General features: G+C 41.9%; 1 protein-coding gene across 2 annotated transcripts in view; it reads right to left on the reverse strand.

Annotated features, from left to right (window-relative positions):
• The window catches only part of iqsec1a (IQ motif and Sec7 domain ArfGEF 1a), a 96,919-nt gene that overhangs the window by 64,398 nt on the left and 12,247 nt on the right, over positions 1-20,274 (reverse strand). For both annotated transcript variants that reach the window (XM_085144915.1, XM_085144921.1), the window contains exons 2-3: positions 12,912-12,941; positions 5,993-6,100 (exon numbers count right to left, since the gene is read on the reverse strand). In XM_085144915.1, coding sequence (XP_085001041.1) covers positions 5,993-6,100; positions 12,912-12,941 — 138 coding nt within the window. The remainder of the gene's footprint in view (positions 1-5,992; positions 6,101-12,911; positions 12,942-20,274) is intronic.

Here is a 20,274-nt window from a genome sequence, read left to right on the forward strand (position 1 = left end):
CCTCCCTGATCTGAACCTGAGCGGTGCTTTGTTATTGGACTTCTGTGCTAATCACAGTTTGGCCATAACGAACACCTTGTTCGAACATAAGAGTGTCCATAAGTGCACGTGGCACCAGGACGCTCTAGGCCATAGGTCGATGATCGATTTTGTAATCGTATCACCAGACCTGCGACCATATGTTCTGGACACTCGGGTAAAGAGAGGGGCTGAGCTGTCAACTGATCACCACCTGGTGGTGAGTTGGATCAGGTGGCGGGGGAGGACGCTGGACAGACCTGGTGCACCTAAACGCGTAGTGAGGGTGTGCTGGGAACGACTAGCAGAGGCCCCAGTCCGCGAGATCTTCAACGCACACCTCCGGCAGAGCTTCAACAGCATTCCGAGGGAGGCGGGGGACATTGAGTCCGAATGGACCATGTTCAGCGCCTCCATTGCCGAAGCTGCTGCATTGAGCTGCGGCCGCAAGGTGGTTGGTGCCTGCCGTGGTGGTAATCCCCGAACCAAATGGTGGACACCAGAGGTGAAGGGAGCCACCAGGCTGAAGAAGGAGTCCTATCGGGCTTGGTTAGCCTGTGGGACTCCTGACAGGGCAGCCGACAGGTATCGACAGGCCAAGCGGAATGCGGCTCGGGCAGTGGCTGAAGCAAAAACTCGGGTGTGGGAGGAGTTCGGAGAGGCCATGGAAAAAGACTTTCGGACTGCCTCGAAGAGGTTCTGGCAAACCGTAAGGCGTCTCAGGAGGGGAAAGCGGTGCTCTACCTGCACTGTGTATAGTGCTGGCGGAGCGCTGCTGACGTCGACTGAGAAAATTGTCAGGAGGTGGAAGGAATACTTCGAGGACCTCCTTAATCCCACTGACACGTCTTCCGAGGAGGAAGCAGAGTCTGGGGATGAGGGGAATGACCCGCCAATTTCCGGGGGCGAGGTCACTGAGGCAGTTAAACAACTCCTTGGTGGCAGAGCCCCTGGTGTTGATGAGGTCCGCCCCGAGTTCCTGAAGGCTCTGGACGTTGTAGGGCTGTCCTGGTTGACACGCCTCTGCAATGTTGCGTGGAGATCAGGGGCAGTACCCGTGGATTGGCAAACCGGGGTGGTGGTCCCCATCTTTAAGAAGGGGGACCGGAGGGTGTGTTCCAACTACAGGGGGATCACACTCCTCAGCCTTCCCGGGAAAGTCTATGCCAGGGTGCTGGAAAGGAGAGTTCGTCCGCTAGTCGAACCTCTGATGCAGGAGGAACAATGCGGTTTTCGTCCTGGTCGCGGAACACTGGACCAGCTCTTCATCCTCTTGAGGATACTTGAGGGTGCATGGGAGTTTGCCCAACCAGTCTACATGTGTTTTGTGGACTTGGAGAAGGCATTCGACCGTGTCCCTCGGGGTGTCCTGTGGGAGGTGTTACGGGAGTATGGGGTGTCTGGCCCTTTGTTACGGGCCATTTGATCCCTATACAACCGTTGCAAGAGCTTGGTTCACATTGCCGGCAATAAGTCGGACTCGTTCCCGGTGGGTGATGGGCTCCGCCAGGGCTGCCCTTTGTCACCGGTTCTGTTCATAATTTTTATGGACAGGATTTCTAGGCGCAGCCAAGTGGCGGAGGGCTTTCGCTTTGGTGGCCTCAGGATCTCATCTCTGATCTTTGCGGATGATGTGGTTCTGTTGGCTTCATCGGGTGAGGGCCTCCAGCTCGCACTGGAGCGGTTCGCAGCCGAGTGTGAAGCAGCGGGAATGAGGATCAGCACCTCCAAATCTGAGGCCATGGTTCTCAGCCGGAAAAGGGTGGAGTGCCCACTCTGGGTCGGGGATGAGGTCCTGCCCCAAGTGGAGGAGTTCAAGTATCTCGGGGTCTTGTTCCCGAGTGATGGGAGAAGGGAGCCGGAGATCGACAGACGGATTGGGGCTGCAGCTGCAGTAATGCAGACGCTGCACCGGTCCGTCGTGGTGAAGAGGGAGCTGAGTGTAAAAGCGAAGCTCTCAATTTACCGGTCGATCTACGTCCCTACCCTCACCTATGGCCACGAGCTGTGGGTAGTGACCGAAAGGACGAGATCGCGGATACAAGCGGCGGAAATGAGCTTCCTCCGAAGGGTGGCTGGCATCTCCCTTAGAGATAGGGTGAGAAGTTCGGCCATCTGGGAGGGGCTCAGAGTAGAGCCGCTGCTGCTCCACATCGAAAGGAGCCAGCTGAGGTGGTTTGGGCATCTGACAAGGATGCCCCCTGGGCGCCTCCTGGGTGAGGTGTTCCAGGCATGTCCCACCGGGAGGAGGCCCCGGGGCAGACCCAGGACACGCTGGAGAGATTATACCTCTCGGCTGGCCTGGGAACGCCTTGGTGTTCCCCCGGATGAGCTGGAGGAGGTGGTTGGGGAGAGGGAGGTCTGGGCCTCTTTGCTTAGGCTGCTGCCCCCGCGACCCGGCCCCGGATAAAGCGGATGAAGATGGATGGATGGATGTTTCCTCTTCTCTCTGTTCTACTTTGGTCTACAGACTCCGATTTGTCACTAGCTCCTGATTTACTGCACTTTAAAGCAAGTCAAGAATGGAAAAAGAATTATATATCTTGAGGAAAATGATGTGTGCGTCCTGATAGAAGTCAGGCAATCCATCTTCTTTGCTGTGGTTCACATATGCTATTACATTGCAAGCCATCATCACACCAGTAACATTTCAGTGTTTCAGCTGGGTGATTTACGTGTGAATGCTTGGAGCTAATGCTGACACATTTTCCTGTACAAGGTGCTAAAGACCACCACCAAGAGTAGCAAAATGTTCACAGTTTTTCTTACTGGTTTTAGCGGGCAGCATCCCATCATTAAATCTAAAAGCAACTTTGCTTTTGCCATCAGGGACCCTCAGCTTTGGAACTACCTGCCTGAGGAGCTCACACAATGTCCTTCTAATAACTTAGAAACTCAATTAACTGATCTCAGCTCAACATATTTGTTTTTCAGTTATTAAATACAAAACTGAATGCAGAATGACGCACAAACAAGAAGCAACTGAAGGCAGCTGCAGTAAAGGCCTAGGAAAGCTGGGGGGAAAACAGGATTTGATGATGTCCATGAATTCTAGATGTCAGGAGTCATCGGCGGCAAAGGACTTAGATCCTTATATTCATCTTAGTATGTTTAATTACTTTTGAGGGGCTATGCATAAAACTGTTTTTAATTCCTAAAGAATTAATGCAATAACTTTACTATAGCCCTTGGATTAAAGCTAAAAGTCTGCACTTCATTGTACACTACCACCATAGATTTTAAATCAAGTAGTCAAGATTGAACAACATTTGTGTCATTTTTCCAAAATGTATGGGGCAGACTGTAAATGATATCTCTTACTGCCTGTGTTTCTCTGTAGTTTCTGGATGTTTTGACAGTTTTTGAATGAGAAAAATCGACAATATTTCCATTCTGTTGTCTACATTAAAGAAAACAAATCATGCACTGACAAAACCTGCTGGGACCAGTTTTTTTTGCTCCAAACATTTGAAGGAGATTGCTTTTCCGCACTGGTGGTATGAAAGTGAACTTTTTCTAGGCTTATTGTTGTTGCACTGGTCTGGTTTGATCTGTACAGTCTAATAATATCACCAGATTTAGTGGAAAAAATCATAATAATCAGATGTCCATTATTGACTCAAACATACATGTTTATGCATGAAAAGGTGTTTTTCACATCTAAGCTAATGGATTGCCTTGCTCTAATGGTGATGAAATGGTATTTGTGCTTGTAAATGCTTTGATGTAGAAGAGAACAGAGAAAGAACAAGTACATAGTAAATAAAGCAGGGCAAACAAGTAAAGAGAAGTAAAGAAAAGCATACAGCAGAAGCAACAATTAAAGTCAGTGCCTGGAGTGTGTTTATGCTGTTGCAGTATAGCAGACACTCTACATGCTCTGAATGTAATTGGCCGCCCCCAGAGACTGCCCTAACTCTGGAGGATGAGGAGCAAGCCGAGCTCTGTGAATGACATAGCTTTGACACCAAACTTGTTCCATTAATCCCTAATAAGTCCTTTAACTTAGTTTCCAAAGAATTACTGAAACAATCCGAAATAATCTGCAGGGCATAGCACAGCAGGCCACAAATGCCATAGTAATTAATATTTCACCTTCTCCATTTTGTTAGTGCCACATAAACATACTTCCAAAAAAAAGTCACCCAGTCGATGAGAGCCTCAAACACCCAGCGTCCATCGAGAAGGAACGATAACCCAACATTTCTTTTCAGACACGATGTGAAAAAAAAAAATGTTTTCTAGTCACTGTGGTGTACAGTGCAACATCCTGGGTTCAAATCTGGCACAGGACCTTTGAAACACCATATGCAGCGAGTTTCCTCTCTTTCTAAAGGAAATAATACCCTCCAAAACAACCATACCCTGACAAAAGACAGCTGTGACCAAGGCCTTTATAACAAATGTTTGCTTACATTTTGGCCCATGCAGTGATCTGATTTGCAAACTTCCAGTCCACCCTGTCACTTACCATTTCCTGTGAGTATGAGTGTGCAAGCGCCGGTACAAGTGTGTAAATGAGTGTGTGTGTGTGTGTGTGTGTGTACTATGTTTATATATCTTTGTGGGGACCAAAAAGTGGAAGTTTACAACACTTGTGGGGACCAACAGCACTTATGGGGACATTTTTTGAGACTCAAAATATGGTTTTAGTGTTAGCGTTACAACCAGGTTATGGTTAGGTTTAGGCTAAGGGTTAGGGTTAGTCATTCAGTTTTTATGGTTAGGCTTAGGGGTAGTGGCTAGCGTAAGCACTATGTCAATTAGATGTCCCCACAAAGATATGGAAACACGACTGTGTGTGTGTGTGTGTGTGTGTCTGTGTGTGTGTGTGTGACACAACTCTATCATGTTGACCAAACTGATCTATTTTTCTGCTTTTGCTGTTGGTAATTGTGAGCTCTCAAGATCAATAATAATTAACTTGCGCACATTAATAATTACATCTGGGACACAGCATTAAAGCAAGACCATTTGAAATCAATCAGCAAAGCCAAAACGATCAGGAAGGGGGCTTGTTCTCTTTTACCATCATTTAATAATTATCCCATTCTAACTCGGAGATAAGTAAACACTGACGGACGCAAGCAGTGCTGCTGAGCTGAAGAGGAAAACATTAAACCTCAGAGCACAGCCATCATCTTGTTTGCAGTCATGATCCATTTAACCCATTAACTTTACGCCTGAAAATTACTTACTGTATAACAATCATATTGAGACAAATAGATGGAGCATGAGTGAATGAGATATTAATCAGCAAGAAATAGCAAAGCCTCCTTTCTGCAGTGTTACAGAAGTCTAAAAACAACCCACAGATGTTACTACTCATCAGAAACCTCTGAACACTGCTCTTTAAAAATAGAGCATGTTCCCACTATGCAGTAGGATTTATTTTTGGGTTGCACGCGAGCTAAAATTGGGCCGTGGATTAGGGCACGTTGCTTTTTGATGATGAAGCATACAGCACAGGGAGGTGTCTCTTAGGAAACTCTCATGCCTTTTAAAGACCACCCCCAAGTCTGTCCCATCGATGCGACTTTGTGCTCTGCTCCCTCCTCATTGTTGAGAGATTGTCAAGGTCCAAGCTCAGCATGGCTAATGGGTACGCAGCAATGAAGGGTCATATTTCGTGAAGGCTATACTTAATGATTTCCTCCTACAGTACATTTGGTTAGAAGACTTCAATGTGCACATCAGAAAAAAAGGCACTGCAGCAATCAAACTGCTGTGTCATAAAAAGCTGATGAGAGCAGCTGCAAAGCCTCAAACATTAGGACGTGGCAAAGTTTGCAGCTGTCAAGCTGTCACGGCCAATACTTCTGACACAGAGAGGCTAATTAGCAGGGCGATCAATATCACCAGTGAAGAGTTTTAGACATTAACAAGAGGAAGACAAGGAAAATATTGTTTTGCTGCAGTGCTTACGAGACAAACTGAATGTGAAGTAACTGTTAAAATTAACATCTCACTGTACCCAAAGGAAGCAGACTTCCACTTGCGGCAGGGGGTGACTCTTCTGCAACCTTCAGAAACCAACCTCCCGGGATTCTCTGTGACTTCAGCTGGTAGAGATGTATGCCTCCTACAAAAGGACACACTGTGTTACAAAAAACAAACAAGAAAAAAAAACAGAAATGTGGTACCTGCAAGGACAGATATGACAGAAACATTTTTAAAATGAAATGACGGCTGTGTGAGTCTGTTTGTGTGTACATGCGTGTACACGCCCATGTTTAGACTCTTTGTGAGGACAGAAAATTGGCATGGCACTATACTTGTGGGGACCAACAGTCACTTATGGGGACAAAATCCCCGTCCCCATGAGTTTGAAGACATTTTAGAGGCTCAAAATGTCATCTTAGTATCAGGGTTACAATTAGATTATGCTTAGGTTTAGGCATTCATTTTTGATGGTTAGGGTTAAGGTATGAGGCTAGGGAAAGCATTATGTCAATTAGATGTCCTCAATAAGATATATAAATGTTTGAACTCTTCATGTACAAGAAATACATCCAGGTATGCATAACTTCATACTCTTTTTTTATTACTCCAAACCTGTTTCTCATTTGATTTTGTGAACAGTGGTGCAAAGTAAGTGCTGTACACTGATAACATAACAAAATGGTGTCTGTACTGCCAGATAATTACATTTCTCTGAAACAAATATGGGTAAAATGTCAGTAGGTAACAGTAAAATGTAATGCATGTGAAAAAAAAGACCTCAATCTGACTGCGTCAAAGAAAATAAATGCAATCCCTCATCCTCCTAAAATAAACCTATGGTATCAATTTCAAAATAGTATGTTCTCAAGTTATCGCATCGCATTCACAAGATTTTCAGAAAACTTGACCTCTGACCTTGACCTTGAAGTCGAGATCACTGAGATCTTTAGTAAATACACCAACGGTACCAATTTGAAACTCCTATGTCGCCTCATTCTCAAGTTATCCTATTTACATAATTGGGCGTTCACATAAGTTAAGCTCCTTTGTTGATTATATGCAACTTCACAGCTTGTGCTTTGTCTGTAAAGTTAAAATAGTTTCTTCCTCTACTACTGATTGTTCAGGCATTTCTCATCTTCTTCCACAGGAGATCACTTCCACAGAGATATTTCTCTCTCATCTGTTAAGGTTTTCACTGAGCCAGCCCCCCTTTGGATTGCATGTCTATCATGGGCAAAGCACATTTCTCAAGCTGTGGGTTATAGTCAACCCACCCATCTCTGCCAGAGAATGAAGTCGTCATCGAAAACATACAGCCGCATCGTACTTCAGAAGAAAAACGCTATTATTGTTCATTGTTTAACTCAGCTTCTACACAGCGTCGAGATGAAAAAATTTGCACCGAGGCCCTGAGACATAGCAGTGGCTAATTGTGTCATGGCTGCTGCCATTTGCTGCTGTTTCGGCACAATGAATTATTAATTTCAAAAATGCTAATGTCTCTGCTCTGGCTCAGTTGAGAGTTATGAACCTTGGATTAGTCTGAATTTTTCTTCCCGTCCTCCATTAGTTTTTCAGAAAGTCCCACAGAGTCAAGGCTCAGACTTTGCTTCAGACCATAAATAAATGTCAGGTCTTTCCCATGAGAGTGACACGTCATGTGACTTTAATTTGCATCTTTGGATTCTGTCACCACACACTGCACACTCCTGTCTGTAGGGGATTGTTTCAGGGCAATTCCTTGTTAAGATCTGAAATGCAGTTTTCTTAATCGAGAAGGACTCGTGCAAACAGCAGACTCTGTGTCCTACCCATCGAAGTTGGCAACACGAGATAGGTTTGCGTGATCCCTGAGGAGTACACCGGCCAAGGGTTCGAGACTGCACTGGAGCAGTTCTGCGACACAGGCCTGTCACTTCCTGTGCTTGTAGACAAGTATCAGTACAGCTGCCTGACAGTGCACTGGAGGACAGCCCGGCTCTTTGTAGGATAGATTTGTGAGTGAATTAAGTACAGTTCACCCCACGCATTGTGCGGTTTTAGAGAGATGCCCTCTCTTCAGAGAGAAATCTGCAGTTCCAAGCCTATTTTAGGAAACGCCTCATGAGCAATAGAAGTTGCAAGAGTGCAGTCTTTAATGTTGTATGTTAATTCTTATAGTATATCACTGAACGTCATAAATCTTCCCACAATCCTGTTACAATAACAAATTACTCTGACTTAATGTTTGAATTAATTGGAAGGGCTTTGCCTATGGTATTATTTTGAGATGCACTCTAAAAAGAGGTTCTGACGCCCCCCAAACAACAGCCCAGCAAAGCTTTATTCTCTTCATTGTCATTCCTACAATAATGACTGAGCTGTATAATCCCCTCCTCTCTGTTTCCCCAACTCTCTGCGGAGGACTACGGGGAAATCAAAGCTGCAGCCCTCGCTAAGGCTTTCCAGAATACCTCCAGTCACCCACTATTACTGCAGCTTGCTGACGAGCTGGCCTTCGTGTGCGTGAAGCCAAACATGTTCAATACAAAAAAAGACAGAATGTAGAGTGCTCGAAAGGGCCACAGTCATGGATACAGCATATGAAACAATATAATATTTGAACTTGCTCTTTGCTCTCAGACACTCCCAGACAACTATAACAACTGCCATCCATCACAAAACACAATCTCACCGAGCCCAAGTAAACAGGTATAAATAAGACAAGAGCATTTGCATCCTGCATTCCCATTGCAGTTGGCGTGATTAAGTGCCTGACTACTCCTCAGCTCTAGGTTCTGCTCGTCAGGCTTATGAATGAGTGCTGTACAAAATGTGGAGTGGGAGAACACCTTATCATTAAACATTCACTGAAGAACAATCCAATAAAAGCAGGTCACTGAGGCTGATGAGCGCCTGCCTTCCTATCTGAGCCCGGGTGTAATCACATCTGAATGAAACCATCCATTCTGATTACACAACAGCAGACCAATTAAACACCGCCATGTTGCTACTCCTCTCTCATTAGCCATGGAGTGTGTATAAGAATAATCCTCATCGTCGACTGGGCCAATCTCTCCCCACACGCTCACTCAAACTTCTATCAAACCAGTGCAAAGCAATCTTCCGGGAGCATGGCTTATTTATTTATAGCGCCTGAGCCAAGTTCGGTGGCTTTTCCATTATTAATGATAATGAAACCTACCAAGCCATGTAACACACAAAATTTTAAACAACCCGACTCACTTGTGTCATGGTGTGGCATATTAACAGGGTGAGAGATGTAAGTGACTGTAAGTCTGCTGTGTGTTGTCAGCAGAGTGCTGTTTTGGCAGTTGTAGCGATTTTACAGTAAACAGCTTTAAGCTGCGATACAAAAGGAAACTCAGGGCCAAGATGAATCGAGTGAGTGACGGAGAAATTTATGGTAGCTGTCACAGCAATTTGAATCTGGCTGCTGGTTGGTTGCTAAGAATATTTGCACTGAGATAGTATATCCAAATCATGGGAACAACATTAGAAGCAGTAGCATGAAAAAAGTTTTTTTTATAAGACACAGAAGATGTGCATAGTGAAACTTAGTATGGAATCACAAATAGGCTTAAAAAAAGACTTTATTTATACATTTTGTATACAAAGATTTTATTGTTTCAAATGTCATTTCAAATTTTTATGTTTAATGTTAAAAATCATAATTTAAAAGCCGTTCTGTAGCTCTTATATTTAGAATTTCTCATTTTATATCTCAATTGCACCACTGCTATGATCACATTGATTGCCTTTACTTGAATTTGTAAATACATCTGACCTACACAGTATTTTAGATTGTGGACAGTTTGAATATATAAATTGTGAAGCATCTAACTGAGTACCTAATTTGTATTTCCAAAACTCAAAATAATTAATCAAAAGTCAAAGAGATAACAAATTACACTCAAACCAATAAATTTTACTTTTTTTTTTCTTTTTTTTTTTTTTTTTTAAAAATACTAGCACACTTGTTTAACCTAACACAAATGGTGTGTTGCTAAGACAAGGTCTTGTTAGCATGTTGCTAGGTGGCTGCCAAGCTACCTGGTGGTGTCATAACACATTATGCTTAACTGAGATTTTGTGGATATAAATTAGTTATTGTACTGAATTTAAAATGATACAAAACCTCATAAAAGCACCGTAAGAGCATGAACAGAAAAAAATAAAATGGGCCATATTATCCCGTTGCAATGTGGTTGCTAGGCAATGTGACGATATTGTAACATAATTCCACTTTTGTTGATATAAATGAGATGATACTGCCATGAATTAAAATGATGGGATGAGTTCATGTGTTGTAGGTGTATAAAGGCAAAAAGTAAGTCTTATTTGGCCATTGCTAGGTGATTTCCAGGCAACCTGATGGCATCATAATATTATAATTAAAGACTTAAGTTTTGTGGATATAGATTAGATGTTATTTTCTTGACATAAAAATACATGCAACCACTGGTTTTACCCCTCAGCCTCGAAGTACATACAGTATAAATTTGAAAATCCCAGGTGATTTTCAGAAAAGCTGACCTTTGACCTTGAGGTCAATATTCAAACAGCGAGACTCAGTTGTTTCAAACTCCTCTGAAATTTTTAGTAGATGCACCTATGGTGTCAATTTGAAAATCTCAGGTAACATAATTCTCAATTTATTGTGTTCACAAGATTGTCAGAAAACTTGACCTCTGACCTTGAGCTTGAGCTTAAGGTTGAGGCCACTGAGATTAAACTCATCTGAGATTTTTAGTAGATGCTCCTATGGCATAAAATATAAAATCGCTGTACTCGAAAACTTGAGTACACCGCCTGCCTGCCCCGCAGGGTGATTATAATACCACATCAGCCTTTTATGGCTGAGGGGTAAAAATGATATGATGCTTTCATAAGGTCCTATAGAGGAAGTGCACATGCTAAATAGAGGCATTTTTAGTGTACTGCTAAGTGGTTGCTAGGCAGCATGATGACATACTACGTGATATAGATAAGAACCATCAGGTGCCTAAGGTATAATTTTGTGTCACATTTGCTTGCTCAATTCCTGATCATGTGGGAGGAGTCTGCAGACATAGAAACACAGCTAAAAAGGCTTTTTGTGTTATATGATTGTGTGTATATTCATTTTAAAATCAAATATAAGTTTCTTCGTTTTTGTATTGGTAAATTGTTCTTTTTAGATTTAGTTACCCTCTTTAACCAATTGGACTATTTTATACATATCAAGCTTCCCTAAAAGCATTTCAGCACTTTGCTCTAATTATTCATTTAATTAAATCAATGCTTGAAACTTAAACTGTTTGCTGATGGATTTATTCATAGGCTTAAAAGGTATTTTATTATTCTCTCACCACACATACCAATCCATTTCTAAAATGTAGTGTAGATTTAGTCCTGCAATGTGGGGTGAGAGGTCACGAAGCTTTTCACTGATTTGTCCACAGACTACCATCAATTTTATTGCTAAAAAGTGAGCAGCAGCAAGAATTCAGTCTCACTTATTATAAGTCAGTATCAAGTTTGTGTGCAGCTTCCAGCAAAGCTGCAAGATCCAAACTGTGCTGGCAGAGATGCTTAATGCTTTAATTTCGAACCACATTTTACACATAAGCATATTAACAGTCTTGGGACGCTTAACGAACGGAAGATTCTGGGACTTATGGCCAAATTCACAAGCAAGAATTGCAAGCAGAAGGCTGCTGCCATTTGAGACTTTTCCAACTACATCAAAACACCAATTTGGTGAGATGGGATTATTTGGCTCTCAAGCCTTGTCCTCCATTTCTACTGCTTTGCTTTTACAGGGCTGAGGTATATGAAAAAAATCTAATTATGATAACCAAAAAAATCTGTTCACATCTGTTTCAGACACAGGAAGAAGACAATAACCCTGATAATGTCCAAAGAAAGTCTTGCAGCTAAAAACTCAATTCAGATGTTTTAAGTGAAATTAATATTTGGTAATAGTAAAAAAACAAAATAGAAAATTAACGTTAAACACTTTGATTTATCCAAATTCATACAGAACACATAAAAGTTTCATATAACCCATCTTCTGGGATGATTTACACACCAAGTGTGAAACAGACCTCATATACACACACGTCTCTGCTTTGCAAGCACATACTGAAGTACACATATCCTGGGACTGTACAAAGACAAAGACTGGCACACATCTTCAGGCTGTGGCCCTCTGAATTTGCTTCAGATTTGTAATGGGACATTTAGAGCAGAAGAGAAGCAGCCTGGGAGTGCAGACAGAGTATAAGGAAAGAACAGACACAGCCTGGAAAAATGGTATCAAAAACACGGGAAAGGCTCTGCCACAATTTTTCAACTTTTCTAGACACTGTTAGGTTCTTGATACACCGCACTACAGAGGCAGGGAGAGAGACTGTTTGGATCCCATAGCGAGACATCCCTAAAGAGAGAAACTGCAGATAAGGAGTGTTTACCAGCAAGAGAAGCCCATCTGCTCTCTGCATGCAAGCCATATTCCCTCAGCTTTGTTCACAGCAAATGATGGACTCACATTACAGTTTTAAATCAACCCACAACTTAACTCTGTCAGGAGAAACAAACCTATAAATCTCCAACTATCAAAGTTCACACAGCCAGCAACTATCAACAGAAGAGTGTGACCTTGGACTGGACATAAAAATCTCATTACTTCCTCCACACTGCAATATCAAGGAACACCAATAACAGTCCAACCTCAGTTCCTCACTTACCCTGGCTAGCCTCATGATCCTTGGTTATTCATTTTCCTCACTCAAACTGAAAGACTTATGTAGGACAGTGTCTTCACCAAAGTATTTTCTGGAGCAATAAGACAATTTCCCCAAAAGGCACAAGCTTTCCTTTAAATTAGATAAGTATCAGGCAGATGCATCAACTTAAACACATAAAAACAATAATAACAGATTTTTAAAAGCAGGTGGACATACCTGACCATTCTGGAGGCGTCACATTCAGATCTGAAAAACAAATGAGACACACGGTTTTAATGTTTTTTGTTAAGCAGGTAGAAACAGGGATGCTGCAGTGCTTCACTTGTCTTTTGCTGTCCTACTGAAGTTACATAAAACGGCTCACTAACCACCAGGCTTTGATTCAGCAGCTGCATTATTGCAGTAAAGTGCAGCTATCTGACACTGACAGGTGCTACACTTTTAAACAGATCAATCTGGTCTCCCGAGAAGTGGACACAATTTATATTCTAGATACAACTTTGGTGTGACATTTACAAAATATTCCACTGAGTGTGTCAAAAATGCATCTACTGAATCCAGTATCTTGTCCTTGAAGACAAAAGAAAAAAAAAAACACAAAAAAAAACCCCAACCTTTTTGTACTTTGGTGTTGATTAAATTCTGCAGTTGTTTTTGAGGCCATATAGTGGCTGCTCGCTCTGTACTGGATTGAGTAAAATTTCTATCATTTTGCCCTCTTGAGGTATATGGGGAAACAAGAGAGACCAAAACCATCACAGACAGACTGGCAGACACATCACAGCAGGAAAATCACAAAAGTTAATAAAGTGACACAGAGCCAAATTCTTTTTAGCTGCTTTTTTCCTCCCTATGGGTCCTGGTATAAAGCTGCAAAGGTATGTGCTTTCTTAAAAAAAGGTTGGCCTTTTTTTTTTTTCAATACACAATTTTAGGGTAGCTCATAGCAGAGCACTTAGCCCTTAGGCAAAAAAAACTTTCATGATGGCTTGCATAATAAAATAGACAACTCGTGGACAAGAAATGTGAAACTACAACTATTCTGGTTGTAACAGCCACAGTGCTGTGAAATACACAAATAAATAATCCAATTAACAGCATAGCTCTGATAACAGGAAAACAGGCCAGTCCGGGACTGTCAACATACTATAGTGAAAGTCAAAGGAGCTTGCAAAGAAAAGCGTCTGGACTTCTTTAAGTTGCTAGAAGACGTTTCACCTCGCATCCGAGAAGCTTTTTCAGTTCTAAGGTGAAATGGCAAAATGGCAAAAAGGCAAAAGGCGTCTGGGGAGGGAACTCAAAACTGGATTATAGATGGCAGACAGTTGGTGTCGTAAACCCCCGCCTCTGTTCAAAGATGGTTGCTCACAGTGGACATAGATGGCTTCTTTCACTCCTCTTTCAAACCACCATAGATCAGACACCAGCGAAGGAGGAAAAGAAAGACAGACGCAACATTATCATCCCCTATGTAGCCGGTGTATCAGAAAAACTCAGGAGAGTTTTCGTCAAGCATGACATCCCGGTGCATTTCAGACCCAGCAACACACGAAGACAAAAACTGGTTCACCTGAAAGACAAAACTCCAGAACACATGTGGTGTATGCTGTACAGTACAGTGAGGAATGCCCAGACTTCTACAATGGAGAGACCAAACAGCCACTTCACAAGCGCATGGCACAACATAGAAGAGCCACCTCCATGGGACAAGACTCAACTGTCCATCTGCATCTAAAGGATAAAGGACACTCTTTCGAGGATGTCAATGTTCACATTTTGGACAGAGAGGACAGATGGTTTGAAAGAGGAGTGAAAGAAGCCATCTATGTCCACTGTGAGCGACCATCTTTGAACAGAGGCGGGGGTTTACGACACCAACTTCCTGCCATCTATAATCCAGTTTTGAGTTCCCTCCCCAGATGCCGTAACGCCCACTCACATCCTGGGCCATCTGACCTCAGGAAATCGCATGATAAGGTGGGGTCAGGTTTTACAATGAGCTCACCCGAAACTCTGGCTGATTGGGACCCACACCCGTTTTCACACCTTGGCTCATGTGATTAGAGGATCATCAGGGGGTCCTTTTGTCCCTCTTTGGGGGGATACTCCCACTGGGTTTAAATCTGGGACTCTCCGCCATTTGACCTTAGAACTGAAGAAGCTTCTCAGATGAGAGGTGAAACGGCTTCTAGCAACTTAAAGAAGTCCAGACGCTTTTCTTTGCAAGCTCCTTTGACTACGATGACCTGGATGACTGAGAACCTTCACGGACACTATAGTGAAAGCATAGTGGCTCTCTCATGAGAGCCTTCCCATGAGCGGCTGGCCTACCAAAATCTCTACAAGAGCACATGAACAACTCATCCATGAGGCCACAATAGAACTGGAGCCCTCACTTGCCTAAGTTAAGTTCCATGTTCATGATTCAACAACAAGAAAGAGACAGGACCAGAATGACATATCTGGCAGAAAAAACAAACAAACTAACAAACAAAACCCACAAAGTCTTGTCTCAGATTTGCCAAAAAAAAAAAAAAAAAAAAAAATCTTCATGATGACTTGGAAGGTTTCCTCTGATGTAAAACTAACAGCATAAAATGAACATCATACCAACAATGGAACATGGTGGTGATGGTCTCCTGGAACCATGTATTTTCCTCTCTAGCAGAAAATCTTGAAGGAGAATCTCCAACGAGCATGTCATGTCCAAAAGCTCAGGCTTACTTGTGTTATGACAATGTCCCAAACACACCAGCAAGTTCACATCTGAGTGACCATGAAGAAAAAGAAAAAAGGTTTTGGATTGGTCTACTCAAAGTCAATGGACTAATGGACCATAAACAACCACACAAAGAAGAGTGTGGGCCAATATCCTTCCACAGTGATGTGAAAGACTTATTGACAGTTGTTCCAAATGCTTGATTGCAGTTCTAGCTGCAAGGTTGGTCGGTCATACCTGTGAACCTTTGACCCTGCCATTTCATAGGTTCTTTTAGAAATTGCCTTTAGTAAAAAGCATTTTAAAAGCAAGTACAGTGCTATTCACACTACAGAAATAAAATGTAGTCTCTACTGTGAACCAAAGCATTAAGGGGCAATAAACCAACGGTATGGCTGAATAAGGACAGATTTATGAGCTACTTTGTCGCCACTTTTCATTTTTCACATGGCAAAAACAATGAGGGATTAATTTGGGAATAGACGGTATAGTTACTGGTACTGTACATACAAAGGCTCTTCTTGGAAGGGTTGTGCTGTTCAGCCTTATTGTTGATGATTCTCTGCATAGTTCTTCATTGGTGATTGTTGTCCTCCTCATCATTCCAAGTCATTTTACTTGTTTGCTTGCCTGGGTGTTGGCCATGTACCATTCCTCTCATTTCAAATATTTATATCTCACCTAAACATCTCCTTAAGACTGTCAGCAATTTTTCAGCAACGACATCCAAAAATCTTAATTATTTCCATAAAGCACAGAAGAAACCTGATACCGTCTGCATTTTCATTAACGCAAATCCCATTTGGACTGTGGAAATTGGCTGAGGTAAGAATACAGCGGAGTCAATATAATGCAGTGGTGGGATGAGATTCATTGACACACATCCTCCAGTCCAGATACAATTACTGGAGAAATTGATTGCTGTGTATACAATGCATCAGTGAAAAAAATGATCAGACAAAAACCATGCTTCACAAATCTTTGTGAAGCATCTTTTAAACAACTTCACACTTTCTAACCAACCATCCTCAGAGGTGGCCACAGCACACAAGAAGTGGTCAGTACCCTGGACAGCTCCACCAGCCTACAGATTGAATATAACTTCTACAACTACCACTCATATTACTACTACTACTAGTACTACTACTATTGCTGTTACTGCATTTGCAGAAATCCTGACTTGTGTGGTGAGGCATTCATTTTTATGGTCTGTCCTGCAAAACTGTCACCCTTGTACAGAAGACAAATGGACAGTCTGCTGCATCTTATACAGCTCCATGTATCATCAGTCATTTGTATTCATATGGAGCCTGACTTTCTGCCCCTGAGTCACTAACTTGTTGGCTATGGAAGGGCACTGGCAAAAAGGCTGCAAATGCAAGTGCTCATACAATTCTTAATTTAATATGGGAAACTGACAAGAAGCAGCTGCTCATTTACAAATCCAGCTGTTACAGAGCAACTAAAATTAGCATTCACAGAGTCATGTTTCTGATCACTTGGTGAATTTCATGTCTAAAAATCCAGTGCGTGCATCTCTATTAATCCCTTAAGGAAATATTTCCCTCTTTAACTGATGCTCACCATCCCCAGCAGTCAGCGCTCAGTGGGTTTTAGAATTGCCTGAAACAGCTGAAAAAACACATACGAGCTGTTAGAACGAGTCAAAATGATCAAGTTACCTAAACAGTAAGCAGAAACTCACCATAAAGTTCTGTAACGGTTACAGTGACATGATAGAAGCACCAATTAAAGCCATTTTAAGGCTGTAAGTGACAGGTGCATCAATTTAAAGACATTCTTTTGCCTTAATTAGTCACAGCAGAGACAGGCAGAAAGAAGGTGAGAAAGAAAGCATGAAGTACACATCCTGCTGGCTAGGAATCAAACTGAGGACATGCTGCTGCTGATATTTTCAGCAATGTACAATGAACTGTAAAAACTCTAATGTCTGCTTTACTGCGATTTGCAGGACCTGCCTCTTTGACTGAGTCATTAGAACTCAATCAGGAATTGTACCAACTGGATTTGAGCTAAATTAGATTTCCGAAATGGCTACAGAAAACAGCGAGTTGAGAAAAAGCGCCTTCAGAATGTAGGGTTATATGAGAAAAGAATATTAATGGATTATTAATTCACTCAGGTTCTCAAAGCTAATTTGGGTGGTAATGGAAATAAAAATGAAATCCACTTTTTATTGCCTTATCTAAGTGGAAACTATCATCTTAATGATGACAAATACATGAATGAAAGCAAGAATCCAAGTTGAGCTGTTTTTCTTCTGCATTGTGCTGAAACACCAGGCACTTTCAGGTGCATTCCCAAAGCCTTTTAAATAATGCATGAAATGCCAAATCCCATTGGAAGTATCATTCCACAGGAAGGCCTCCTCAAGCTGTGAGGGTGGTTTCTCCAATAGCGGCCTGCAGAGAAGTGAAATCTCAAGTGGTAGAATTAAGATTTCCACCCCACAACCAGTGTTACATTTACTGCCATCTCAGTGGCTTCCACTTGCCCTTTACCTCACTGCATGTGTACGGTACATATTTAAGCCCTTTTTCTTTCTCCTTTGGATCAGATACAGAGTCTGTTGCTGTGAGGACAGTCTGTTTCCTGTTGTGAGAGAGGAAATGATCAGGGAGGCCAGAGCGAGTGCAAAGAACGCTGACTCAGAGTTTATCAATCTGCGTTTCTGCAAGAGTAAGTGCAACTGGACACGGCTGCAGAAATGCATTAGCCTGCTCATTTAATCATATCTCCCTGCTTAGCATCAAATAAACTGGAACATCATCTACTGTGCAACACACAGACAAACACACCTTGCTTCCAACAAATTCCTGTTTTTACACTGTGTATGGCTTATTGTAGGTAAAACATTTTCTTCACTTTCAGATACGTTACCATGTATTATTAAAGCTTGGGCACATTTTCCTAAAGCTGTTTTACTTTCCTCACCTCTTTCAGGAAAGGCCTGTCCCAATGTAATTAGAAACCCATTATTTGTTTTTCACTGTAAAATATTCAGTAGGGTTAGGCCTTGAAGAAATAGCTTCTAGCACTTCATCACTTTTAATGTGGCAAAAATAAAATTAAAAAAATAGTACTGGGCAATAAAGAAAAACATGTGCACCCATTTCCTTCCACTTATTTAGAAAATATCAGAAGCTACTGTAGTTATTATTATTATTTTTTTAAGGCATTTGATTGATGACATTGCAAATAAGACTACTACACTGGAGACCATATTTAATACTGCATGCAAACAGTGCTGTACCACATATTTGTACTGCTCTTCTCTTACTGTACTTTGTGTTCTATCGGCCTCAACATTTAAAATAAATAAATAAATACAATCAGGACACACAGACCCATCTTCACCTCTGACCTCTTCTCCTCGCACTTGACAAGGCTAACAGAAGGAATGCCATTATGAACGTCGCAGTCCTTGACTGAACTGGATAGACCAAAGTAATTTCCAAAGTTACCTAAACAGTTAGTGGCTTTACTGAATAATATACTGTGGAATTCAGCAGCAAGCGTGGCAGTTATGAAATGCTTTAAGCTTCTGCGATCAAACTCCTTCAAGCTGTGATGAAAATGAATAAATCACATCCAGAGTTGCACTCAATTTTCAAAACTTTCTACTGAAAGCAGAACAGGCCTTCTTGCAATTTCGTGGCTCTTGCCTCCATTCAGAACAATGCCATCAAATGATCAATGACTTGAACCTGCGGTCGGCTATAACAGCTCACTCACGCTGACAGGTCCCTCAGAGGAGGAACACCAAAGCTAGATGCTCTTGTGTACCTTTTCACATTTATTGTCAATATTTTATAAGATGTTTCCTTTTCAAAGAACACTGCAGTCAAGATGCATCATTTTAATGTTTGATGTAGATTTTACACTTGCTTCTCTGGTAAGATGCTTGTTTGTGTGTCTTTATTCTTACTTCCATTTTTTCCCCCCAGTCAAGTACATAAATTAAGGCCATTCATCAAGTCTTAGGCTCCTCAGTGCAATACACACTTCTTGTGTCCATATTACTGAGACCTAAATGATCTGTATTAATCAGCAGCTAATTAAAAGCACAAATGTGTCTTGCTAAGCAGATCTAATGAGTCCTCTCTGTAGTGATTTGTTTCTCATGGTGCTGTCAAATTATGTATCTCTGAGGAGTTACTGGTGCGTGACCCACACAGGCTGTCAGCTCCTGCATAAAAGGAAAGTGGCAATTATTCACAAACACACATTCGTTCACACTTGTACAAGAAAACTGCACAAAACCCCATTCTTCTTTTGCCCACTTTAATTTTTCATCATCTTCACTGGAGTACCAGTCAGAGTTTTCCCATCTGTGCTTAAGACTGTTTTTTTTTAGCTGCCCAAAAGGTTCAAGACACTCAATGAGCAAAAAGATTTTCAATGGGTTCTTTCTGGTAGTTTTTCTTTTCCAAGCAGCATTACTCTTGAAATATGTGCAGAATATGGTTTGACATCACCTTGCTAATTTAAGCAGTCTTCCTTGAATGTTGGTCAAGAATCAATAAGGCCTCACAGATATGCAAGTTGTCCATTTCATGTACAATAATGTTGCTGAGTGAAACTGGTTGTACAGAAGGGGATGCACTTTCACAGACAAGTCTGTCGCCTCCATTAAAACTATGACCGCGGCGATTAGCTAGCGAACAAAAGCAATCACAAGGAAGTGGTTTGTAAACTGGTTTGGGAAATTAAAGTTTATTCCGGTTGTGGTTGTGGTCATCACTGACCTGTCTGTAGACCTGTGTTAACTAAGACTTCGCAAATCATTTTCTGAGCAACTGCCATCAACCTCTAACAACCAATTGCAACCAGCTGTGG

Source organism: Neolamprologus multifasciatus, chromosome 20, assembly GCF_963576455.1.
Source record: "Neolamprologus multifasciatus chromosome 20, fNeoMul1.2, whole genome shotgun sequence".
Taxonomy (NCBI): Eukaryota; Metazoa; Chordata; class Actinopteri; order Cichliformes; family Cichlidae; genus Neolamprologus; species Neolamprologus multifasciatus.